The sequence below is a fragment of the Perca fluviatilis genome, chromosome 13 (genome assembly GCF_010015445.1).
Source record: "Perca fluviatilis chromosome 13, GENO_Pfluv_1.0, whole genome shotgun sequence".
Taxonomy (NCBI): Eukaryota; Metazoa; Chordata; class Actinopteri; order Perciformes; family Percidae; genus Perca; species Perca fluviatilis.
Window position 1 is genome coordinate 579,905 of NC_053124.1, and position 27,782 is coordinate 607,686.

Genomic DNA, 27,782 nt, shown 5'->3' on the forward strand with positions numbered 1-27,782 from the left:
GCTGGTCTGAGTATTTCCCAATCTGCTCAGTTACTGGGATTCTCACCCACAACCATTTTTAGGGTTTACAAAGAATGGTCTGAAAAAGGAAAAACATCCAGGATGCTGCAGTCCTGGGGGGCGAAAATGCCTTGTTGATTGGCACACATTAGGCCCCTTAGTACCAATTGGGCACTGTTTAAATGCCACAGCCTACCTGAGCATTGTTTCTGACCATGTCCATCCCTTTATGACCACCATGGACCCATCCTCTGATGGCTGCTTCCAGCAGGATAATGCACCAGGTCACAAAGCTCAAATCATTTCAAATTGGTTTCTTGAACGTGACAATGAGTTCACTGTACTAAAATGGCCCCCACAGTCACCAGATCTCAACCCAATAGAACATCTTTGGGATGTGGTGGAACAGGAGCTCTGTGGTGCCCTGGATGTGCATCCCACAAATCTCCATCAACTGCAAGATTCTATCCTATCAATATGGGCCAACATTTCTAAAGAATGCTTCCAGCACCTTGTTGAATCAATGCCACGAAGAATTAAGGCAGTTCTGAAGGAGAAAGGGGGTCAATCATGGTCATAGTAGGGTGTTCCTAATCATCCTTTAGGTGAGTGTATATATACGGATGTGCTCAAATTTGTTGGTACCCCTCCACAAAAAAATCAAGAATGCACAATTTTCTCTGAAGTAACTTGAAATTGACAAAAGTAATTGGCATCCACCATTGTTTATTGCATATTTAAGAGAAATCAGACTTTGCGTTTGATTTTTTATTCAACATAATATTGTAAATAAGAAAACAAATGAAAATGGCATGGACAAAAATGATGGGGCCGCTAACTTAATATTTTGTTGCACAACCTTTAGAGGCCATCACTGCAATCAAACATTTTCTGTAGCGCTCAGTGAGACTTGTGCACTTGTTAACAGGTAGTTTGGCCCACTCTTCCTGAGCAAACTGCTCCAGCTGTCTCAGGTTTGATGGGTGCCTTCTCCAGACTGCAAGTTTCAGCTCTTTCCATAGATGTTCGATAGGATTCAGATCAGGACTCATAGAAGGCCACTTCAGAATAGACCAATGTTTTGTTCTTATCCATTCTTGGGTGCTTTTAGCGGTGTGTTTTGGGTCATTATCCTGTTGGAGGACCCATGACCTGCGACTGAGACCAAGCTTTCTGACACTGGGCAGTAAGTTTCGCTCCAGAATGCCTTGATAGTCTTGAGATTTCATTGTGCCAGGCGCAGCAAAGCAGCCCCAAATCCTAACCGAGCCTCCTCCATGTTTCACTGTAGGTATGGTGTTCTTTTCTTTGAAAGCTTCATTTTTTCGTCTGTGAACATAGAGCTGATGTGACTTGCCAAAAAGCTCCAGTTTTGACTCATCTGTCCAAAGGACATTCTCCCAGAAGGATTGTGGCTTGTCAATATGCATTTTAGCAAATTCCAGTCTGGCTTTTTTATGTTTTTCTTTCAAAAGTGGAGTCCTCCTGGGTCTTCTTCCACGGAGCCCAGTTTCGCTCTAAAGTGACGGATGGTGCAATCAGAAACTGACGTACCTTCACCTTGGAGTTCAGCTTGCATCTCTTTGGCAGTTATCCTTGGTTCTTTTTCTACCATTCATACTATCCTTCTGTTCAGTCTGGGGTCGATTTTCCTCTTGTGGTCGCGCCCAGGGAGGCTGGCTACAGTTCCATGGACCTTAAACTTCTTAATAATATTTGCAACTGTTGTCACAGGAACATCAAGCAGCTTGGAGATGGTCTTGTAGCCTTTACCTTTACCATGCTTGTCTATTATTTTCTTTCTGATCTCCTCAGACAACTCTCTCCTTTGCTTTCTCTGGTCCATGTTCAGTGTGGTGCACACAATGATACCAAACAGCACAGTGACTACTTTTCTCCATTTAAACAGGCTGAATGACTGATTACAAGATTGGAGACATGTGTGATACTAATTAAAGAAACTTATTAGTTTGAAATATCACTATAATCCAGTTATTTATTATCTTTTTTAAGGGGTACCAACAAATGTGTCCAGGCCATTTTAGAATATCTCTGTAGAATAAGCAATAATTCATCTCTTTTCACAGCTTCTTTGCTTTATTCTATGACATACCAAAGGCATGCAAGTATACATGATAAAATAGCTTTCAATTTCATCACTTTTCAGGAGGAATGAAGCATTATTTCCATGAGCTGTAAGGGGACCAACAAATTTGAGCAGGTCTGTACACATATATAGGTGTGTGTTCATTCCATGGCCGTTCATTCGGTCTCTTGTTTATGGCCCTTAATGTTTCAATCCAGTTTTATTTATAGTGTCAAATCCTAACAGTTCATTATCTCAGGACACTGCACAGATAGAGTAGGTCTAGAGTAGACCACCAAGAGCATAGGCTACATTTGGTGCAACTGCGGTTTAATGAAGTGTACCATACAGCCGTCACATGTGATGTCATGATGATGTCATACATCACTCCAGACTTCTGGAGTGTCTGGAGTGGTGTAGCAGCAGATGTAGGTTAGTGATTGTTAAGTGCTGACTTATGAGGTTTTTTTCAGAGGTGGGAAAACACAATGAAGTCAGAGTTGTAGTACAATACCACCCAAACTATATGAATATTATATATGATCAGTCAAGGCAGATGGTCGCCCACCAAGAGTCAGGGTCTGCCTGAGGTTTCTGCTGTTAAAAGGAAGTTTTTCCTCTCCACTGTCACACCAAATGCTCTTGGGGGGGAATAGTTGGGTCTCTGTAAATCATAGAGTGTGGTCTAGACCTACTCTATCTGTACAGTGTCCTGAGATAATGCTTGTTATGATTTTACACTATAAATAAAATTGAATTGCACTGAGATATAATTTCACTGTTGTGGGATTAAGAAAGGATTTTGAATCTTGAATCGCTGTAATATGTAAATGCAAAATGACACATGGCAAACCTAGGGGACAAAAAGAAATTGTAAACAGTGGACAGTCTGTGATGCATGTCAAGGCTGTTTGACAGGGTTCATTTAGCAATACTTCATCAACAAAGTTTGTATTAATATGACAAGACCGTCTGTTTATCTTATTTTAATATACAGTCAACATTACAAGAGCAGCACATTTTTACAATAAAATAATAATAAAATCAAAATATACATAAACAATATTCTAACGTAGCCAAATTCAATTATTTATTACATATATTGTTTAAGTGTCAGAATAAATATTTAGTTTGATGTTTAATGAATGGAATGATGTATACATTATTTTTTCAGTTTGTGCCACCAATTGGACACTGAATATATAAAAAAAAGAATGATAATGGACCATCAGTGGTTTTGGTATGGGATGAAATCAGATTTGATCCAGAAATGTCTGCTAATTTTTATATTTAAACAAACCTGTGTCTGTGAGCGTGACTGGCCGAGTGTGCCGGGCTTTGAAGCCAATCTGACATAGTGGCCAAACAGTGGAATTACAACTTGTGTGTCCTTCACATGGGGCCCAAAAAGACTTTTTCCCATAGACTTATATGGCGAAAGAGAAGTTTCACTATCATAATTGGATCCACTCAGTCCAATAACATTTGGAAAGTCTAGAAGAGCCGCACGATTTAATCATTTAGTCCCTATTTAAGTTAGGGGCTCGGCCGGCGGAGGTCTCTAGTGCGCCTGCTCTATGGGCCGCACAGCGAGGAAGCACCACCGATCAATGTAACGTCATTTTATACAAGGAACCTTTTTGGCTTCATGCGCCACTGAGCATGCACATAGGGACTAGCACGGTGTATGGTAAGGAGGTGTGGCTACAGGCTGTGACAAACCTACAGCGTGGGGCAGGACTGTTTAGTGCAGCTTTAACTCATTCAAATGAATGCATTATGATGAAACCAGATGTGGTATTGTTATAATCATTATTACTTTGATTCGGTTCAAGGGTGAAAAAGCAGTGGCTACAATCAGAAAATCATATTGGTCTTTTAGAACTTGGCCAAGGAAGTTCATTGGGAGGTAGTATGACAATAATAATCTCAACTCTACAGAAGGTCAATTTACTAGATTTCTTTCCGAGCTTTCGACCACCTCTCGCAGTCTTCATCAGCAGATAGAGTTTACTCACTCTTATTTCCAATTATTAATATTTATGTCATCAACTGATGAGACCATGAGATGTGGCCGAAAGACTAAAAGCTAGTCAGTGGACCTTGAGTTAAAATGAGTTACTTCTCTCAGAGCAGTTGGAGGCGTCTGGACCAGGTGTTGTCTGTAATGATTTGTACACCACTCACATCACATACATGAAGGCTGCTATTGCTGTAAACACGAAAGACACTTAACTTATGACAAGTGTCTCCTATGCTCACACAGAAGACACTATGCATATGTTTTGGTCCATGCAAAAAGATGATCTGTCATAATGCAGCAGCACCACAATGTGTCTGCATGCCAAACATCGGCACCCCCAGACCTAAAACATTGATTAGTCAAGTATTTTTTAAATTTCCAAGTTTTTATTACAACGCGTTTTTATACTTATACATATTCTACTGTATTCATACTATCAAACCACAATGTGACAATCAATCATATTCATCAACCATTGTAGGGAGCAGTTGGCTTTTACATTTTGAGTAGACTCGATAGAAGCAAACTTCAGACCACAGATTTGAGGTGGACTTGAAAATGCTTTCTTTGTATCCAAGTTTGAACTCTTCAGGAAAGCAGCCTCAGCTCTGGTAAAACCTGGATGCTTTATTCAAGCAGACATCCTGGAGAGAACTGTCATTTGGTTTTAATCATGGGGAAAAACTGGGAAAACTTTCAGTTGGTACAATTTTGATTATTAATTCCAGTTAATAGCTGGTTTAATCCAGTCGGTGCATAGCAGTTTAGATAAACATGGAAAAATTTGACTATTTTCCCTTTAATTAGTACCAAAAAACGGTACTTTCTAGGAAACTTCCTTGGAAATGATAAGGAAATGACAGACCAATGAAATGAAGTGTTACCAACAAAAACTGTAAAGGTGGCCCAAATGTGAGAAGGCCCTCAGACAGCAGGGAGATTAAAACAACCGTCAAGCTGTCCTACTAACAAACTGGATGGTACCAACTTTATCACTTCAAACTCAAGTTCAAAAGCAGCAGTGACAGAATGAAGTTGAAGCTTGGCTTTAGATGTCTAGACATTTTTACATCAATAAAGATGCACACACAGACAGTTGCTAAATACAAAGCATTTCTGGACACATCATGGAGGTGATGTGGTGTGATTGTGGAGAGATGGGGATAATCCTCTGATGATGAGATGATGATGAGTTGGCCATTATCTGAAAAGGCCTACTTGAAAACGTGTACCTCCCTGAATATGGGCAGAAGAGAACAGATATAACATCTATTTGTGTTGTCCATGCTAAGATTAAAATAGTGCAAAGCATACTCATTCATATTTTACACTCACAAAACACTAAGGCAATAAATAATACTACTCAGGTATGATGAGTGCTTTGTTAATAGTTTTTCTATCGCCATAAACTAGTTTGACACATTGTGATATCTTCAATGAACTACACAGATACCTGAGGGAACCACAGAATACCATCAGCTGAAAACCAAATCACAATGTGCAACAGAATTCTTCATGTGTAGAAAGACAAACTTGTGTCTGTCTTACAATCCAGTGTTGGTGCATCTATGGTTGATAACAAAAGGCACAAATCACAAATATGCATATGGCTGATCTTTGTAAAGCAGCTGAATCAGATGACACATGTTTCCTCACACCTCTCATCTTACCACAGATACACTGGTTGGTACATTTATTCACATTTGGATCTATATCAACAAACAATATTCCCTGTACAGCACAGTTGGATTCATCCAAAGATTGTACCTTTTGACATTGATTACAATGTACCCTTTTATTGGGTCAAGTCTGGTGTATGTCACAGGACAGCAGATCTCTTTTCTACACAGTACACTCAGCCTACATGCTATCTAAGACCAGTTCACAACAAGCGTGTTTGGAGCAGTTTCTTTGAACTCTGGTGTGTATCCTCCTTCAGTGTCAATCACTGGCCAACTAAAGGCTTGTACACACACACACACACACACACACACGTTACAGATACATGTGTCTGAGGTGTGCAGTCTGTGCTGGGTTTTGGCTTTAAAGGATAGGTTCTTATTTTTTCAAGTCTATCTTTATAAAATATGCATGTATGCCATATGTTCTGTATGTTGAAGGAGTAATGGGTCGCTGTAATCACTCCTCCTCTGCATACTGGCTGGGAAGTGATACCTTCCCAACAAATACTTAACTGCTGTAAGAAACCCACAGACATTCTTCTGTGTAAAGTCATTCACGTGCAGCTGAAGAGAATATGCGGTTTCTACAGTCTGACTAAGATAAATCCATGTAGGTTTTAATGCTACAAATAATTTAACTACTAGAACGTATCCCTTTGGCACAGCGTTACGTCCCAGAAACACTTTGGAAACACAAAGACTAACTGTGGAAGAGTTCCACTTTAGATTTGACAAACTCAGACTGCTGAAGCCTCATATTAGCTTGGACTGCATTTTTACACAGAACAAGCCCTGCATCACTCTATAAAAGTATCATTACATGGCCGGTATGGGCTGGAGGGATGCTTACAGCAACTCTCATCTCTTCCAATGGGCATGTCTTTGATGCTCATGTTCAACAGAGGAAACACAACACTCGTAAAAATAAAATGAGACCTGATTTCCCCAGTGCATGCTGGGAGGGTTCCTAAAACACCTAACTGTAACTGTCATCACATGATCAGCAGTCATATAAATGCTAATCATGGTTTCAACTTTCTACTTATTTTGCCTTTATTTTAAAATAGGAGCGTACTGTTATCAAATTTAACTTTAACAAATCAATCCTCAAACTGCTTCCAAAGAAGCAAATAAGTTGGATATGAATAAACAAGGTTAATTTAGCCTTATAACAGCATGATGGTCTGAATAGGGGCTCTGGAGGTAGTGGAGACATCAACCCAGAGTTTAAATCAACTGCGAGGTACAGGAGTGAACACACTGTAAGAGAGGGGCCCAATCCCAATATCCACCCGAAAGCCTGATTTATGCTTCTGCGTTAAATCAACGCCGTGGCTACGTAGTAGGTACGTGGAGGTACCGACCCTACGCCCTAGCCTACGCCTACACAGCACCAGCAAAAGAACATCTCTGGCGCCGCCGCTGCACACTCCCCACGCACACACACATGCCGGCCCTGCTATTCTCTTAAAGAGATCAACACACAGGCGCCCGGATAGCTCAGTTGGTAGAGCGGGCGCCCATATATAGAGGTTTACTCCTCGACGCAGCTGGCCTGGGTTCGACTCCGACCTGTGGCCCTTTGCTGCAGGTCATTCCCCCCCTCTCTCTCCCCTTTCATGTCTTCAGCTGTCCTGTCAAATTAAAGGCCGAAAATGACCCCCCAAAAAATAAAATAAACAAAAATAAGAGATCGACACACACACCAATGCACAAGTATAAACTTCAGGAGAAAGCTCTGCGTGGAGCTCTGGTACAGGACCATACATCAGGCTTAAGGCTTAAACCCTGAACACTCACTGACTTCACCGAGAGGCTGCAATGGCTCCAGATGGTAGAAACGGGAAGCACTTTGCGGGGACATAGCATGTTATCTTGATTGACGCCAAAACAAGTTATGTATAATTGTTGGTTTGGGACTTTTTATTATTTGACTTGTTGTACTTTCTTGGACGTCTTTCATGCTCTTTACACAGTGACCGCAGCATTAAGCAAAATGAAAAGAAACGGTTAATGAATGAACTGGGTGTGCTTGCTTTCCTGATTTCATCTTTTTTATGTAGTATCTAAAATCCTTAATGTTGATGTAGTGTTTCTATGTAAATTTAATATGTTAAACCCCCGTGTGCCAATCCTCCTTGTTTATGTTTTTTAATACTTTTGGGCTTCCCCGGTAACTTTTTTTTAATAACACAACACTATCAATTGTGGTTAATGAATTCCCCTTTAGGCGAAGTCTGCAGAGATGCAGACTTACAGAAAGGGTGCATGAAGCGTTCAACATGTCTGCAAGAAAGCCGTCGTGCACTTGAGGATTTGACAGTGGGACAGCCCCAAGCCCTCACAGATTTAGCAGGAACACACCTCAGAGCCTGTGAGTCTGAGTGTAAACATCGAGATTGGGCCATCCTCAGCATTCAGACTAGAGAACGGCACTCAGGTTTCTGTCTCTGGAGCTGCTGATGGTTGTTTTCCATTAAGCATAACATGTTACAATAAGCTTCTTTCTGCTGTAAAACTGTAGAGTCAAACTAATGTTCCACAGTAACACATATCAGTTAAATGATCTAGTACTGCTACTGCACATCACAGCACAGTGCATTATAAAGCTAAATAAATACAAAGCTTAGGGAGAGTTGTAGTCAGGATGATTTCAGAGGGCTTCATTGATTGACTTCAGCCTGTCAGTGATGAACAAAGTGTGTGCGCTTTAGACAGAAAACTAAATTGTGACTTTGCACTGTAGTTATGAGGTATTTTGGCTTTGGTGATTAACACCAACCATTTGGTTACATACAGGGTAGCACTGTTTCATTACAAATAACAACAACACTACTTTAAAGCTCAATATTTTTGGCTTTTTAGTCTTTTGGTACAAAAATAAAATAACTTGAGCTGAGCGTAATAGGAGGCCTAACCAGATATCAATGGTAACAGTTTGAGTTTCAATCAACGTACAGTGAAGAGCACAGCACAGTACAAGCACAGAGATGACATAACACTGCTTTCCTTAATTCTCACTTCTACATCAGTTCTGTTTTTGATAAGACATAAAGAGAACTGTAATGCTGTTTGTATTTACTAACAGCATTTTCCAGTTGCAGTTCTTTTTCTGGAGTGTTTTTCACTCCTGTATAACTTTTTACATGTCTGTGTGTGTGAATGAATGTGCTCCTACAATTAGAAATCCAAATTGCATATAGGGGAACTGGATTTCTGAAACACATCCCTGGATTTCTGCAGTGCACACAAATGTCTTTCGGTCAGAGACAAGTTGATCAGAATATTTACCTTCAGAGCTCCAACTCCCTTGTCTTGGACTTTAGATTAAAGCATTAGGAAAAACATCAGCACTTTGATGTCTGTTTGGCTACAGACATTTTGGTTGCAGTGTGTGTGTGTGTGTGTGTGTGTGTGTGTGTGTGTGTGTGTGTGTGCATGTGTGTGCATGTGTGTGCATGTGTGTGCATGTGTGTGTTTGTCTGTGAGACAGCATGAGTGATGTGTGCATTGATTGTTACAAGCATGATGTGTTGTTTCCTGTGTATTTTTCATTGATTTGCTTTGTGTATTAATTACATAGCATATTTGGCAACATGTCTGTCTGTCTGCACACATTCATAGAATCCAGATTGGAATTTGAACATGGTCTTGGTCCTTAGTTAGCAGGCCCTGGATCTGCCAATGGCATAGTGTGCAACACCTCATCCAGAAGCTGCAGAGCGCGGTGCAAGTGGACCTCCACCCAGCAGGGCGTGTGTTTGATGCTCTGCCGGGGGTAGTCGGGCCCCCAGCCCTTCACGAAGCTGAGCCGCAGGATGCACAGACGCCTCAGGTCATCCACACCAATCCCAGCCGCTGCAGACAGACCTGTCAGTGAACAAGAGAGGGAAATCCAAAATGATATCTGATGGTGCTCACTATCAGGGCACTGCTCCATCCCAGTGACATTCACAATGAAGTCAGAGAGAACAGAAACAAAACTGGAATTAAGTGCAACAGATGACTCAGATTTGTCGAATAGCCTAGTCTACATTTTGCATTTGCATCAAATTGCCATCGACCGTGTATTGTTAATGTCGAATGAACGTGAAAGTGTCAACAACACTTACTAACTGCAGGTGCAATGCCTCCGACGCTGCCTGGACCTGGAATATTTCCTGCCACAGCAGCTGCCTGTGCAGCAGCAGCAGCCTGAGCGGTCGCTGCCTGCTGCTGCATCTGTCTGTGGCACTGCCGCAGGTCAAACACCTGAGTGATATACAGGCAGGGTTAGTTTACATCTGACCACCATTCATTCTTTAATAACACTTTACAACAGTTCATTCAGTTCCCTATTTGCAGCTAACAATGGCTCATATTTCATTGCTGCTCACTGGTGTGTGAACAAAATAACAAAATAGTTAAATAGTTTAAAAGTAGAGAATATATGTGTGTGCATGTCACAAAATCTGACTTGTGCGTGTGAGCTGACCTTGATGTAGGCTCCAGGATAGATCTTGTGCACAGCATCACCTGGTGCTCGGCCTGCCTCCCTGTCGAGGTAGTAGCTCTGTACAAACACAGCATGGTCGCTCATACAGCGCATCCACACATCGCCCTCACCACGACACTCCAGCTGCACACCCTTACCTATGTGCAACCTGGACACACAAGAAAAAAACATCAGGAAAAACAGCCGTGGAACCTCCTATCATTTATTGTATATAAAAAAAAAAATGATATGTAGCATTTTCACCCTTTATTTGAGAGATGACAGCGTAAAGGCAGACTGGATGTAGGGAGAGAGAGAGGGGTATGACATGCAATAAAGGTTGTGGTCACATGTGCTGTAGCCGTTCGGCTAACGAGGCACTCTGGCATTGTCTGTTTGAAATGAGATATGGTGGAAGATGACTCTGCTGTCCTGACACTGTGGGACCACAACAGAAAAGATCTCTGGCTGAGATGAGCACATGTCCATCCAGTCAAATGAATGTTATGTAATGTACCTTTGCACAATGTATTGCATAGCGCATAGTGACTTTACTCCAAAGTGGAAAAAGTAGTAGGAGTATTTTTTCTTCTACGATCTATTTTACAGAAGGAAAAATAACTTTATTAGCATTCAAATAGGAGCCATTAACTGGGATTGCAGCTCTCTCAGTGTTACCACACATTTTCAAGGACAAAATGCCCATGAAAAATAAAATGTTTACTCTCTCTAATAGTTGGTCATGTTCATATTCACTTCAAATACTTCAAACTACAGGCACAGTCAATACATTGTCCTTTATTTATTTAAAATTGCTTTACAAGCACTAATATCAGTCTGGTACTGGCTTTGAAGCATAAGGGGAAACGGAACAGATTGTTGTATCAGCGTATTCTTAATACATTTAATTATAAACTCATTTCAGGATACAAATCTGAAAAAACAATGCGGCATACTACTACTATTTTATGGCTCTCTAATGACCGATATAGAATTGGTCATTAGGAGAGCCATGAAATATTAAATGAACACGTACTAGGCATTATTCAAACATAATCTGATTCAAACTCTATTCAAACATCATTTTAGCTAGCTGGTATACTGTACATGGAGGGAGAGGCGGTACGTGGGGAGAAAATTAAGAAACGTACCAAATGCATGCTCTTGGGGGGAATCGTTTGGGTCTCTGTAAGTTATAGAGTGGTCTAGACTACTAGTCTCCTCTATCTGTAAAGCGTCCTGACAACAAAACATTGTCACACAGCGACGCAAATTAGAGCTATGTTACCTCAACTCTGCAGAAGTAGTTTACCGTTATGTTACATTACATGGAAGGGTACCACACAAAAGATTAGAGTAACATTCATTTCATTAAACATAACCAAATTCCATGACTTTTCTAAAGCTTTCGATGAAATGGCTATTTTAAATCTATTGAAGAGACACACCTGGCTCTCTCACTTGCATCTGTGCGGTGGACGTTACTCAGCTGGCCCAGGCAAAAGCGATCGCCACCTGACGGGTCAACATAGCCATCCACGGTTACTATAGGGCAGCTGGAGGGCACCTTGAACATCTCACCCACCTGAACGTCCATTTCAAAGTAGGAGATAGAGCACCAAAACTCTGGTCCTGCAATGAAAACAGAGCAAACAGTGTGTGACTAAACTGTGAGTCAGATTTTCCTTCCACCTTTGTGCCCAGATGTGACGCATTCCACCCCAAACACATGCAGTGTATCCATCACCCCAGATACTGTGGATACATGTCTAATAGGTCATTCTTAAATACACATTCATAATAAACCTTACAACCTACAGTGCACAAGCATTTTTACAGTCTTTCTTTATATTAACTGTCAACGTAGACAAACCATGATGTAAACAGTGATGACATATATGATACACAAGAGTTCCTACTTACTGAGCCCTGTGCAGCAATACTTCTAATAACAGTAGTAAGCAATAGTTATATGCCAGTTTAAAAATACTGTATGAAATCAGTGGCAACATGCTCACAGTACATCCATTGTGGTGTGTAATACTCTCTTACCTGGATGGTTGGACACAGAAGGAGGAAAAGAAGTTGAGCCATGATGCTGAGACCCTGAAAGCAGAGGTATAAATACATTAGCCTGGAGCTGTAACCAACTCATTTGTGACATTTGTGGGTGGTGGGAGAGCAAACTTGCATGTTTTTAAGGCATACCATAGGCTTTAAGATTTATACAGACACTATATTTGCATTAGCATCTTGATCCACCACATTCCCACTTGATAGTGTAGCTTTGAAATAAATTATGAAAAATTCATACTTTGGCAACTCCTCATGGTAATATCAAACTAGAATTACTGCCTTGCGTTTGCATGCCTCAGCCAACCAATCAAGATGCAGTTTGCATCTATGTCCGCACAGACTCATATAATATATGTAGTGAAGACTTTGAAGGAATTCAGTTAAAGGTATTAAGTGTATTGTTTAGTAAAACGTGGATGCTTTCTACACACCTTCAACCCAACAGCACAAAAGATCTATACAATCACCACAGTTTCAAGATTAGTCACTAATTCAGTAGTCTCACATTGCCAGACCTATCTCAACAGCGCTGTGTGGAGTAAGGTGTGGCTACACCACACATACAGTCCTGGAGAGAAGAATGAAACTCTCTGGGTTGTTTGAATTTCTTTAAAGCAATCACAATCGTCATGGGCAACGCTAATCTCTGGTTGCAAAGACGCTGGCTAAATAGTCTCAGGAAGGAACTTGTTCTGGTGGAACATTTGCGCCTCGCAAAAAAAAAAGCCACATCCAATATTAAATGAAGTCCCCCAGTGGCTAGAAATGGTGATAGGTCTAAACCGAGCCCTGGGTATCCTGACCTGCCTTTGAGAAAATGAAAGCTCAGATGGAAAAAAAAAAAATTTTTTTTTAGGAGGGGAAAAGGAAGGGGGGGGGCCTTTTTTTTTTTTTTTTTATGTGAAATTCACTTTCCCAACCAAAAAAAAAAAAAAAAAAAACCATCACCAAAAAAAAAAAAAACAATTGTTAAAAAAAAAAAAAAAAAAAAAAAAAAAAAAAAAAAAAAAAAAAATAAAAAAAAAAAAAAAAAAAAAAAAAAAAAAATAAAAAAAAAAAAAAAAAAAAATAAAAAAAAAAAAAAAAAAAAAAAAAAAAAAAAAAAAAAAAAAAAAAAAAAAAAAAAAAAAAATAAAAAAAAATTTAAAAAAAAATATAAAAAAAAATTAAAAAAATATTAATAAAAAAAAAAAAAAAAAAAAAAAAAAAAAAAAAAAAAAAAAAAAAAAAAAAAAAAAAAAAATAAAAAATATAAAAAAAAAAAAAATTAAAATAAAAAAAAAAAAAAATAAAAAAAAAAAAAAAAAAAAAAAAAAAAAAAAAAAAAAAAAAAAAAAAAAAAAAAAAAAAAAAAAAAAAAAAAAAAAAAAAAAAAAAAAAAAAAAAAAAAAAAAAAAAAAAAAAAAAAAAAAAAAAAAAAAAAAAAATATAAAAGAGACTTCAGATACAGTATTAGGGGACCACTAAGGTCTATATAAAAGAGACTTCAGATACAGGATTAGGGGACCACTAAGGTCTATATAAAAGAGACTTCAGATACAGTATTAGGGGACCACTAAGGTCCATATAAAAGAGACTTCAGATACAGTATTATGGGACCACTAAGGTCTATATATAAAAAGAGACTTCAGATACAGTATTAAGGGGACCACTAAGGTCTATATAAAAGAGACTTCAGATACAGTTTAAGGGGACCACTAAGGTCTATATAAAAGAGACTTCAGATACAGTATTAGGGGACCACTAGGGCCTATATAAAAGATACTTCAGATACAGTATTAGGGGACCACTAAGGTCTATATAAAAGAGACTTCAGATACAGTATTAGGGGACCACTAGGGCCTATATAAAAGAGACTTCAGATACAGTATTAGGGGACCACTAAGGTCTATATAAAAGAGACTTCAGATACAGTATTAAGGGACCACTAAGGCCTATATAAAAGAGACTTCAGATACAGTATTAGGGGACCACTAAGGTCTATATAAAAGAGACTTCAGATACAGGATTAGGGGACCACTAAGGTCTATATAAAAGAGACTTCAGATACAGTATTAGGGGACCACTAAGGCCTATATAAAAGAGACTTCAGATACAGTAATGTAGGGGACCACTAAGGCCTACTATATAAAAAGACTTCAGATACAGTATAGGGGACCACTAAGGTCTATATAAAAGAGACTTCAGATACAGTATTAGGGGACCACTAAGGTCTATATAAAAGAGACTTCAGATACAGTATTAGGGGACCACTAAGGCCTATATAAAAGAGACTTCAGATACAGTATTAGGGGACCACTAAGGCCTATATAAGAGAGACTTCAGATACAGGATTAGGGGACCACTAAGGTCTATATAAAATCATCCAAAAAGCACCATGTCATGGGACCTTTTAAATCAGCTTAGTAGGTTAGTAAATGCTTGGTGAAGCAATGATAAATGTTTTGCCCTTCATTAAATTATATTTAAAAAAAACTATCTATATACATACATATATATGTACATATATATGTATATATACTGTATATACACCACGTTCCAAATTATTATGCAAATGATATATATGATATACACACTGATTTTCATAAATAGTCAATGCAAATAACAGTCAGTACAATTTTCAAGTCACCAACCGTTAGGGTATAAGTCGAATTTCATTGAACAACCACATTGTGGCCCCCATCCTCCCCTGACCTCAACCCTATCGAGAACCTTTGGAGCATCCTCAAGCAAAAGATCTATGAGGGTGGGGGGCAGTTTGCATCCAAACAGCAGCTCTGGGAGGCTATTCTGACATCCTGAAAAGACATTCAAGCAGAAACTCTCCATAAACTCACAAGTTCAATGGATGCAAGAATTGTGAAGGTGATATCAAAGAAAGGTTATGTTAACATGGAACTTGCACTGTTTTCAAGATGCGTTTGATTGAAATAGCTTTTGATTTCAGTAAATATGACCTCCTAATGCTGTTTTTTATTTTTGAAAAAAATACTGTTTTCCTTGGGTGGTTTGTTCAATGAAATTCGACTTATACCCTAACGGTTGGTGACTTAAAAGTTATACTGACTGCATTGACTATTTAGGAAGATCAGTGTAAAATATTATTTGCATAATAATTTGGAATTCGGTATACACACACATATATTTACACACATATATATATATATACACATACATATATGTGTGTGTATATATATATATATATATATATATATATATATACTAACCAATAACTATGAAAAACATCAGTACAATAGCCATCCATATAATGTTTATAGATGGTTTACAAAGTATTTATTAACTATTTAGCAAGGTATTCTAGACATCTGTTGCAACTTTATAATAACCATCCAGCCACTGTTTATAGACGCTTTACAAAGCAACTAGTAACCCTTAACAAAGTGTTAGGAATATCTGCTCCATCATGTAATGTTTATAGATGTTTTAAAAATGGTTTCTTAAAGGTTTACAAACATTTAATTAAATTAAATTATTATCAATTCAATTAATTTACATTTAATCATTACCAGATACCTAATATAGTATATGAGGGATATAATGTGTGTAACAATAAACTGTTAATTTACAGCACTACTAATAATTAGTAAACATTATTAATTATAATTTCATTGTTTGTTAACAGTAAAATGTTTGCTGACAGTTAAATGACAATTAACTAAAGATTAATTAACTATCAATATACCATCTATTAACGATGGTTATTATAAAGTGTTACCTAAAATTGATTTGAATTGAATTGAAAGGGACCTTGACCTTTGACCTTTCATCCTTGAGTCCAAGTGGACGTTTGTGCCAAATCTGAAGAAATTCCCTTAAGAAGTTTCTGAGCTATCATGTTCACGAGAATGGTACAGAAGGACAACCCCAACATAATACCTCTGGACACGGCTATCGCCGGTGCAGAGGCATAAAAAGACAGCACAGGACATGAAATTATATTAATTACCAGATCTTTCTCTTATACCACATCTGTATCTTGTAATTATTAGTGAGGCTGAAAGAAGACACTCCAGATGGCTTGTTACACACCAAGAAGTCCTGGTTACTGTTGGTACCACGTCTCTGTTTGATCAATCATGTTGAGACTTTGTGCTCTGAATTCATATTTATGACCAAATCATTTCCTGGGACAAATTAAGAAATATAGAATGTATCTATTTATACCACAGCAATCCCACATTTCTACAGCCATTGTACAGTATACATGATCAAGGTTATGTGACGATAACATAGTGAGATACATTTTCTACAAATGAATAACATCACATCTACAATACAAAAAAACACTTAAATAGGAGCAGTGAGATTCTGGGAATGTCACAGAACATCATGGGGAACTCTTTTGTTTTGAAGCATATCTTACAGTGGTGGTTTGGATGATGGAGGGGAGGTTGTTGGTGACCACGGCCATTCTGCTGCGGTCCAATGGGAGTGTAGGAGGCTGTGCTGCTGCCGGTCCAAACTGCTGAATTACAGGGAAGTAAAGAAGGACCAGTGTGACCATGTGCAGTGTCCATCAACGTGCAGTGCAACAACTTAATGTTCCTTAATTCCTCAATATACTGTTAATCATTCCCTCTAACTACATGAAAACAAACCCTACTACATCTGCTTAATGTGTTATAAACCACCCAGCCAGATCTGAATGATTTCAAAATTCTCTGTCTGCAATTGACTGCTGCACATCGACAGACTCTTGTTGCAGCTGTGTTTGTTCGCTGGCACATAAAAAAGTACCACACACAGTCTTTAGCACAGCACACACCCCCGAGCTGAAGAACGAGTGCCGCTCCGTGGTAACAGGCTATCGTTAGCAGCTCACAGAGTGGGTGAAGGAAGCAACACTGATGCTATGCGCTCTTTTGTTAGTAGTATCGTAGTTTTTACACATAGGGGAGGGGTTTTGTTAAGGATGACTGTGCTCATCGAACCATGATTTCAGGCTGCACAAAAAATCCTGGACACAGAAATGGTGACGGAAATGGTCTAACTCCACAATTTAGTACTACAGGTACTGCTTGCCATACCCAGAGTCGGAACAAAAAAGGGGGAAGCTGCGTTCAGCTTCTATGGTCCCTACATCTGGAACAAACTACCGCTAAACTGTAGGTCGGCACCTAATCTCAGCTCTTTTAAATCAAGGCTGAAGACCTTTCTTTTTAACACTGCCTTTTCTTAATTCATTTTTGTATTTAAATTTTAAATTGTATTCTTTATTCATTCATTTTTTATAACTGTTTCTTCATCTGTTCCCAATTTGTATGATATTTTTAACTGTCTATATGTCTTGTGTAAAGCACTTTGAATCGCATTGCTGCTGAATTGTGCTATACAAATAAAATTGCCTTGCCTTACACAGTTTACATGTTTTTCACATGATTTTAAGTATTTTCTAACATGTATAATGTGTTTAGAAAGAAATCACTGATTTAGCTTTACGCATACTCTAACACTGGCTATAATCTGCAGATGCTTCCGGTTAAAACTAATGGACCTGTGAGCTCTTGCATATTACTGGTGGAAGAAAAGGATTATCCTCTGGACTCCAAATCACCTTGTTTGTGTCTCTCCTACAACCTGACACGTTCACAGTATTCAGTTACTAAAAAGGTTGATGTTGCTAACTTGCATGAGATGTGTATGAGAAAGTACAAGAAAAAGAAAAACACTACACTACAATACCTGTACAATCCATTGCAGTCCAGCTCTGCAATTAACACTGCTTTCATGAAGAGTCATCTTCATTTTAAGTTTTATTATTATTATTATTATTATTATTATTATTATTTCACAGTATTATTTTAAGTGTAAAAACTTAGTATACATGTTTTAAATTAACACGCAGTACCTAACCAAGAACAGTTACATATCGGTATTTAAAAATAAAATATTTATTTTGTTAATATCATTTTCATTATGAATTATTATCCACTACTTGGCAATTGCTGAAGTTTTCCATTCCCTGGGAAACGAAACAAAGTCTGAGAGCTTATAGGAAGGGCCTCAGAAATGTCAAAGCAGCCTGTTACTCATCATTAATAGAGGAAAAGAAGAACAACCCAAGGTTTCTTTTCAGCACTGTAGCCCGGCTGACAGAGAGTCACAGCTCTACTGAGCCATCTATTCCTCTAACGCTTCTTCTTCTTCTTCTTCTTCTTCTTCTTCTTTTAAGATTCTTTTTTTTTTGGCATTTAAGGCCTTTATATAATAGAACAGCTGAAGACATGAAAGGGGAGAGAGAGCTGGAATGACATGCAGCAAAGGGCCGCAGGTTGGAATTGAACCCGCGACCGCAGGGCAAGGACTGAGCCCTGTACATGGGGCATACGCTCAAGCTTGTATTAAGTCCTTTTTATAGGATCAATCTCAGTTTGTTCATGTTAACGATCAATCCTCCATGCACGCTAAAGCCATGGTGTTCCACAAGGCTTGGTGCTTGGACCTATTCTATTCACCTTGTATATGCTGCCTCTAGGCAATATTATTAAGGAACACTTTATTAACTTGTACTGTTATGCAGATGATACCAAATTATATCTATTGATCAAGTCAGAAACCAAATCACTTAGTTAAACTTCAAGCATGCATTGAGGGCATAAAATCCTGGATGACATACAATTTCCTGATGCTAAACTCAGACAAAACTTAAAACTTGAAGTTATTGTACTTAGCCCAAAACACCTGGTGAATGAATGATTTGATACTATAATTAAAATAGAATTGAATGTATGTGTGTTTGTGTGTGTGTTTGTGTGAACTCACTGTGGAAGGCAGCCTGACTCTGAGAGTGTTTATTGCTGCTGTATCCGTTCTGTCCATGCGAGTGAGAAGGAGGTATGGAGGGTTGTTGTGGGTGGGGGGGTTGTGAGGGTTGCTGGGCAGCCTGTTGCTGAGGAGGGGGTTGGGTTGGGGTCGGAGGCCGTGGTGCCGGGGTCATAATTTGAGCTTGTGGAGATGCAGTTTGGAGACGGCCGTCACCGTGACCGCCCTGTAGGGGTAGCATAGAGCTGGAGCCAGACACTGTAAGGAGAACAGAGGAACACATCAGGCCTGACATCAACTCTCTCACCTGTGTTTGAGAGCCCACATTCAAACAAAGTAGCTGCAGCTGTCAGCAGTGATCAGCTCCCCCCAGCTCATACATATTATTTATCCGCTACCTACCCAAAATAATGTACATAGATCAACCATAATAAGCAAGTCTGATTATGAGTTAAGGATAAGGAGGTCTACTGACGGGCAGCGGGACCTGTGCAGGAGAAAAAAGATGTTCTTAAAAGTCTCTGTGTTCAGCTCTTAGTATGTTTGTAGCTCCTAACTGAATCTCTGTGGTTTGAACTGCTTTATTTTATCTTTCATGTTTGCTAGGAATCGTCAGGATGCTATTAGAATGTGGACACATGCGGCTCAAACCACCTCCAAATGTGTTTTTTGAGATCTGATCTCAATGCGTTTTTTCACATTTACCTAGAGCTGTCCACTTGTGATCAGATCACTCAGGAAGGATGTTAAAACCAGGTCGGAACGGGGTGATAGTTAACCATTACAGACAATAGAGATAATTAAGAGCTGACCTTTGGGTGAGACAGGCAGGTTAGTGTATCTGGTGACAGGTGGGGGTCCATGGGGCTCAGAGGACAGCTGTGGGGGAGGCAAGGGCTGGCCATAGTGGTCTGGAGGAGGAAGCTTCAGGGCCGCTTGGTGGTCAGACAGAGGCATGCCAGGTGGGAGTTCCATCTGTATACAGTCATGAATGTATTCCTCTTTGATCAGGCCACCTGGTGCTGCTGCAAGAGGCAAGAAGAACAATAACTATGCTGTACTGCAGTGATTTTAGTGTGGGACATGAGCTTATAAAAAAAAAAAATCAGTCATCAGAAGATTTGAATACAAACAGCCTCGGGAATATCATAGGTGGACATTCATAAACTATCATTGGTGCTCAGGCAATAAACATTCAAACAACCTAATGGAAAAGCATTACTGGTTATTGATATTCAAGTCATTAATACTAGCCCTTGAGGGTCTTGGGTCATTTTAGTTCTAAACTGCTGATTTTGTGTGCATTCATTTTTTAGCACCTTTTAAACAGTCCTTTTTTTGCACAAACTCAGTTCATGGTTCAAAAAAGTACACACGAATACACACAATTATAGCAAAAATATATAAGAAATAACCCCAATAATATAGTCTATTTACATGTGAAGTGATTTTATCCCAAATCATTTTATCTGTAAATCACTGACAATATTAATAATTCAGTTTAAAAAACGTCTTTCAAAAGAACATGTCATGGTGTACAGACATACATTCGATGTTGTGTGAAAGCCTTGAACCGCTTGTCTCAGCTTGTCTCTAAATAGTTTGGTTTCTACACATGCTCAGTGGCTTTACTGATGGATAGACAGACTCATTCTCAGAGTACCACATGCATGTATTTCTGATGGTTAGCACAATGAATGTCAAAACTATTTGAATTAAAACATATATTTTATTTCTTTACAGAGCATTATGATGTCACAGTGAAGTTGACCTTTGACCTTTTGGGTATAAAATGCCATCACTTCATTATTATATCCTGTCATAATTAGCGTAGGAATTCTTGAGTTATGGCCACAAAGCGTTTTATGAGGTCACAGTGACCTTTATCCTCCAAAATCTAATGAGTTCATGCAAATTTGAAGATAGTTCCTCCAGGGGGTCCTGAGATATTGCGTTCACAAGAATGGGACGTACATACAGACAACCGTCCACGGCTGTCGCCGGCACAGAGGCATAAAAACACCATCCTCACAGTGCTTCCTGCTCTGTCCAGATGTGAGTGACCACGCTGCAGCAGGTAGATGATGGCATATTTAACTCCATAACTGTATATATACACAGGAAACTCAGGAAACAATGTCACTTTTAAAATAAAACAACTGTTCTTTTTATGTGTTTATTTTTGCACCAAATTATAAATGGTAGTATCGCTAAGAGTATCTATAAGTATCGGTATTGATAACCAGTATCGGTATGGATAAAATCCAAACGCATTCATAATACCCATCACCACTGCCAGGCCTCTTTAGAAGACTAGTGGCAGGTCCTGAGTGGATTGATTCTAATGGAAGAAATTAACGTGAACAGAGATTATGACTAATACTTCCGCCCCATATTTACCAAAGTAAATACTGGACCCATTTTTCACAAGCCACATATATCACAAACATTCTGACACTAAAATGCCATATTTCAGACAGACAAATATAGCGTCAGATTGATGTGATATGTCGTTAGCACGATGAAACATGCTCATGAGTAAATTAAATTATTTCACACGCGAGATATTAAGAGCCACTCGCACATTAAGTCCTTGTCCACCAATACAACAACCAAGAGTTGTACAGTCAGCTGCGAGTGAGAAACAAAAACATGGGGAGAGGCAAAGAATGTATAAAACTAAGCAGTAAGCACACACAGGAGCCAGCACACACAAGAGGGCATCTTGTTGTATTATCTTTAATGTGACTATTACGCCACTGTTCATCACACCCCCAACCGGCCCGTCAGAAACCACCTACCAAGAGTCTGGGTCTGCCGAGGTTTCTTCCTAAAAGGGAGTTTTTCCTCGCCACTGTCGCAACACTGCCAATGCTTGCTCTTGAGGGAATTACTGTAATTGTTGGGATTTTGGAATTTATAGAGTGTGGTCTAGACCTTCTCTATCTGTAAAGTGTCTCGAGACAACTCTGTTATGATTTGATACTATAAATAAAATTGAATTAAATTGAATTGAAATTTAATTGTTGGGGTGCGCTGGAGGGCCTACACGCTCTCACAGGTCACTCCGCTCTATAAGGTGATTCCTGCTTGCGCGAATGGACCTTTGACAATTCTCTTGTTTTCAACTCCCAACTCCTCAGTACACACAAAGTATTGGAGGTTATTATGAGCAACTCCCACACACAAAAAAATGATTTATTAAACTTACTTATTAACCTTGTTCTACTCTCTTTATGTTATGGCAGCCTTCAGTTCAGACTTGACTCACATGCTTATTCCAACATAAGGTTGTCACATTCATGTAACGATATAGCTAAATGCTAATTTTCATCCATAGTGCCTAGGTGGAGGGCAGGGAAGCAAGAAATGGAAGTTTACAATATCTTTTAAATAGGGCTGGGCGCGTTATTATCGCGTTAACTCATTAATTAATTAACGCCGACAATTATTTTATTGCGCATTAACGCCGTTTTTATTATTTCTTTTATTATTGTAAAAGTCTGTGCTGACTGCTGCCGCGCTTACAGGAACCGGAAAAGAAAAGAACTGGCGGATAAACAAACCAACAAACATGGAGAAGGGTACATAACTTTTACATGGCCATTTTCATTTGAAAGTTCTTCCAGACGGAGCAGCAGACAGAACCAAAGTTATTGGTAACCACTGCAAAGTTGAATTTTCTTATCACCGGAGTACTTCCAGTCTGAAATATCACCTAAGTGCAATACACACCGCTGATACCAGCAAATCATTCAGCGAAACAAACAGTGGCGCAAGGCAAGACTACGCTAGATGCAGCGTGTGGGAGAAGTCTAGATAAACAAAGGCAAGAGAAGCTAACAGATGCCATAGTGAAGCAGATAGCTACAGACTGCAGGCCCATGATGAAGCAGATAGCTACAGACTGCAGGCCCATGGTGAAGCAGATAGCTACAGACTGCAGGCCCATGGTGAAGCAGATAGCTACAGACTGCAGGCCCATGGTGAAGCAGATAGCTACAGACTGCAGGCCCATGATGAAGCAGATAGCTACAGACTGCAGGCCCATGGTGAAGCAGATAGCTACAGACTGCAGGCCCATGGTGAAGCAGATAGCTACAGACTGCAGGCCCATGGTGAAGCAGATAGCTACAGACTGCAGGCCCATGATGAAGCAGATAGCTACAGACTGCAGGCCCATGGTGAAGCAGATAGCTACAGACTGCAGGCCCATGATGAAGCAGATAGCTACAGACTGCAGGCCCATGGTGAAGCAGATAGCTACAGACTGCAGGCCCATGATGAAGCAGATAGCTACAGACTGCAGGCCCATGGTGAAGCAGATAGCTACAGACTGCAGGCCCATGGTGAAGCAGATAGCTACAGACTGCAGGCCCATGATGAAGCAGATAGCTACAGACTGCAGGCCCATGGTGAAGCAGATAGCTACAGACTGCAGGCCCATGGTGAAGCAGATAGCTACAGACTGCAGGCCCATGGTGAAGCAGATAGCTACAGACTGCAGGCCCATGGTGAAGCGGATAGCTACAGACTGCAGGCCCATAGTGAAGCAGATAGCTACAGACTGCAGGCCCATGATGAAGCAGATAGCTACAGACTGCAGGCCCATGGTGAAGCAGATAGCTACAGACTGCAGGCCCATGGTGAAGCAGATAGCTACAGACTGCAGGCCCATGGTGAAGCAGATAGCTACAGACTGCAGGCCCATGGTGAAGCAGATAGCTACAGACTGCAGGCCCATGATGAAGCAGATAGCTACAGACTGCAGGCCCATGGTGAAGCAGATAGCTACAGACTGCAGGCCCATGATGAAGCAGATAGCTACAGACTGCAGGCCCATGGTGAAGCAGATAGCTACAGACTGCAGGCCCATGATGAAGCAGATAGCTACAGACTGCAGGCCCATGGTGAAGCAGATAGCTACAGACTGCAGGCCCATGGTGAAGCAGATAGCTACAGACTGCAGGCCCATGATGAAGCAGATAGCTACAGACTGCAGGCCCATGGTGAAGCAGATAGCTACAGACTGCAGGCCCATGGTGAAGCAGATAGCTACAGACTGCAGGCCCATGGTGAAGCAGATAGCTACAGACTGCAGGCCCATGGTGAAGCGGATAGCTACAGACTGCAGGCCCATAGTGAAGCAGATAGCTACAGACTGCAGGCCCATGATGAAGCAGATAGCTACAGACTGCAGGCCCATGGTGAAGCAGATAGCTACAGACTGCAGGCCCATGGTGAAGCAGATAGCTACAGACTGCAGGCCCATGGTGAAGCAGATAGCTACAGACTGCAGGCCCATAGTGAAGCAGATAGCTACAGACTGCAGGCCCATGGTGAAGCAGATAGCTACAGACTGCAGGCCCATGGTGAAGCAGATAGCTACAGACTGCAGGCCCATGGTGAAGCAGATAGCTACAGACTGCAGGCCCATGGTGAAGCGGATAGCTACAGACTGCAGGCCCATGGTGAAGTGGATAGCTACAGACTGCAGGCCCATGGTGAAGCAGATAGCTACAGCCCATGGTGAAGCAGAAAGCTACAGACTGCAGGCCCATGGTGAAGCAGATAGCTACAGACTGCAGGCCCATGGTGAAGCAGATAGCTACAGACTGCAGGCCCATGGTGAAGCGGATAGCTACAGACTGCAGGCCCATGGTGAAGCGGATAGCTACAGACTGCAGGCCCATGGTGAAGCAGATAGCCACTGCAGGCCCATGGTGAAGCAGATAGCTACAGACTGCAGGCCCATGGTGAAGCGGATAGCTACAGACTGCAGGCCCATGGTGAAGTGGATAGCTACAGACTGCAGGCCCATGGTGAAGCAGATAGCTACAGACTGCAGGCCCATGGTGAAGCAGATAGCTACAGACTGCAGGCCCATGGTGAAGCAGATAGCTACAGACTGCAGGCCCATGGTGAAGCAGATAGCTACAGACTGCAGGCCCATGGTGAAGTGGATAGCTACAGACTGCAGGCCCATGAGATAGGGTTGTGCCGATGGATGATATCATCGTCCATCGTGATGGCTGGCCGACATCAAGATGGAGAGCCACCATTGTGATGCCACACCCCCCACCCTGTAAAACACATTAATCCTAGTCGCAGCGCTGGACGGGAAATTGACAAGTGTGTCGGTCTTAAACTAGCAAAGACACTTGCGTCGGGCTTTGCGCTGCACATGGTGCAAAATAGGGCCCCATAAGTGGAAGCTACTTTTTCCCCCTTTACGTGCAACCTATTTGTGAAAAAGACCATCGCTTTGAGCAGACTGGATCGGCTGTAGTGATACATTCTCTCTCTCTCCCTGTCAGTTGTAGCTCGCTCTACCTTCTAGTGACGTTGGACGCAGCGGTCTCGAGTGAGACAGAAAAAAGCGTTAACGTGGAACGCTATCACACTTTCCTTTCTCCCCTCATTGGACTAAGTTTGTCGACACTACTGTGTGCGTGTATCAATAAGTAAGTCTGAGGTCCTGTAGGTACGGGACGATGTTATGCAGGATTTATGAATGTACGTTAGCAACAGTAGGCTAATTCACGAGGGTGCTATTTTATGTGTGAGCTAATATTGTGCATCTGTTCATGTGCGCTGCAAGAGTTATGTTTCTGTTTAGTGAATGAATTATTCAGTGCAAACATAACCGAGAATGTAGTTTAAACTCAGTAATGATGGTATATTAGGTTATTACTGTCGCTCTGTTGAAGGCAAACGTCCCACTGTACTGTCGTTACGGACATCTGATTGATTTTACTGCACCAAAGTTAAGTGAAAGTAGGTCAAGTTGTAAAAAACTGCCCCTAGTCCATTTACACAGGGAATTTAAATGTATGTCTAATCGTTTCTATGTTAACTGTTAGCCCATAGAAGTAGAAAAAAATATGTATGTAAAGAGATAGGTACTGAACATAGACTGGTTATAACTGGAACATTTGGTACTGAACATAGACTGGTTATAACTGGAACATTTGGTACTGAACATAGACTGGTTATAACTGGAACATTTGGTACTGAACATAGACTGGTTATAGCAGGGACATTTGGTACTGAACATAGACTGGTTATAACTGGAACATTTGGTACTGAACATAGACCATAGGTTATGCTACTCCCTGATAAAAGAAAAAACATGTTTCTGCTGTTATCTCAGAAATTGCCTGTTTTAATGTTATGATTGTGGCTCAGGATTTTGTGGGCAGTTTTATTTTATATATAACAAACAGGATAATATTAATGCCCTGACAGTGGCAATAAGCTTTAATTTTAACATTTTTACATTGTTTAAGTTGAGATTTACACTAAATATTGTATTTAACTGCTACTGTATAAACAAAATGCTGATAAGTATTTGCAGAACAAATGTTATGGCACTTTCGTTTATATGGCAGAACAAAATTGCGCTATACACTACTTTTGAATTCATTATTGGATTTTTAATCAAGGAAATCATGCGATTAATCGCGATTAAAACTTTTAATCGTTGCCAAGCCCTACTGTTAAATCATGATGTGGTGCCGGAGAATGGAACTCACCTGTATTTTGAAGGCTGAGACCAACTGTCAGAGAAGAGAAAGAGAACATGAGAGGAAAACTTGACTAACAACATCATACAGAAAATAAAGCATCAGTCAGAAACTCACTACAACAGGGTGAGATTTATAAAATTATTGAACTATGCTTACAATTATTCGTGATAAACTGAGACACTTTTTGCACAGAGACTGTGAAAGGTGTCAAGAATAAGGCTGACCTACCGATGCCGGGTGACACCACCCTCTCATAATGGTAGGGGTTGACACATACATTGTCATACTTCAGGTCAAAGGCGTATTGGCAGAACTTGACATGCTTGAGTTCATTTTTGTGGAGGTCAGGCCAGCGCCACAGTCGTGCATAAATGACGTGAGGAAAACCTTTCCTTCCTGCCACCTGAGGAGAGAGCACAGCATCATTATACCCTCTGTCATGCTCACTGAATCTTATTCTTTTTAAAGCTACAACATCCTAGCTCTATTGTGTTCTCAGTACTCCACTCCAGGGGTGGTGATGGCGCAGTGGATATGACACATACCTTTGGTGTGGGAGACCTGGGTTCAATTCCAACTATGATACATCAACCAATGTGTCCCTGAGCAAGACACTGAACTAATATATTTTTATGTGATATTACAGATGTCTACTGCTTGCCTGCTGTCTGAATGACAGAATGATTTTCCAGGGCCAAACCAACATTTAATTACAACATGTACACAGACTGCCAGAGCTGAGCTGAGCCTTCAATAAGTATTTGAGTGTTTGGCCTCTACGCCAGAACTGCCAGGAATAAATATATACTGAAAATGGCCACTGGATTTTCTACTTTAGGAGGTCATGTTTTATTACTAGTTGTTGGTTTGTTTGTCTGTCTGTCAGCAGGATTACGGAAAAACTACTAGCCTGACATGAAACTTGGTGGAAGGGTGTAGCATGAGTTAAGGAAAAACCCATTACATTTTGGAGCTGATCTAAATTTCGGGGCAGATAAACAAATTGTTCATGGGCCTTAGGAACCAGTGGTGTAACTTGATTTTTCCACTAGGTGGGGATACGGCATCATGGGTAACACTGTGTATTTTCGGCGTCTCCATCTGCGCAGCTGCGAACTGGGAAGACACA

The 27,782-nt window shown here is 40.3% G+C and overlaps 1 protein-coding gene across 5 annotated transcripts in view; it reads right to left on the minus strand.

Annotated features, from left to right (window-relative positions):
- Window positions 1–7,699: 7,699 nt before the first annotated feature.
- Window positions 7,700–27,782, minus strand: part of smad10a (SMAD family member 10a) — a 51,014-nt gene continuing 30,931 nt past the window's right edge. For 4 of the 5 annotated variants that reach the window (XM_039820139.1, XM_039820138.1, XM_039820143.1 and 1 more), the window contains 10 exons: window positions 26,882–27,056; window positions 26,660–26,683; window positions 19,937–20,149; window positions 19,125–19,382; window positions 16,726–16,827; window positions 12,318–12,371; window positions 11,714–11,897; window positions 10,266–10,434; window positions 9,904–10,042; window positions 7,700–9,661 (listed from right to left, as the gene is read on the minus strand). In XM_039820139.1, the coding sequence (XP_039676073.1) occupies window positions 9,450–9,661; window positions 9,904–10,042; window positions 10,266–10,434; window positions 11,714–11,897; window positions 12,318–12,371; window positions 16,726–16,827; window positions 19,125–19,382; window positions 19,937–20,149; window positions 26,660–26,683; window positions 26,882–27,056 (1,530 nt within the window). In that variant the 3' untranslated portion in view covers window positions 7,700–9,449. The remainder of the gene's footprint in view (window positions 9,662–9,903; window positions 10,043–10,265; window positions 10,435–11,713; window positions 11,898–12,317; window positions 12,372–16,725; window positions 16,828–19,124; window positions 19,383–19,936; window positions 20,150–26,659; window positions 26,684–26,881; window positions 27,057–27,782) is intronic. The other variant, XM_039820141.1, reaches the window with a different exon arrangement.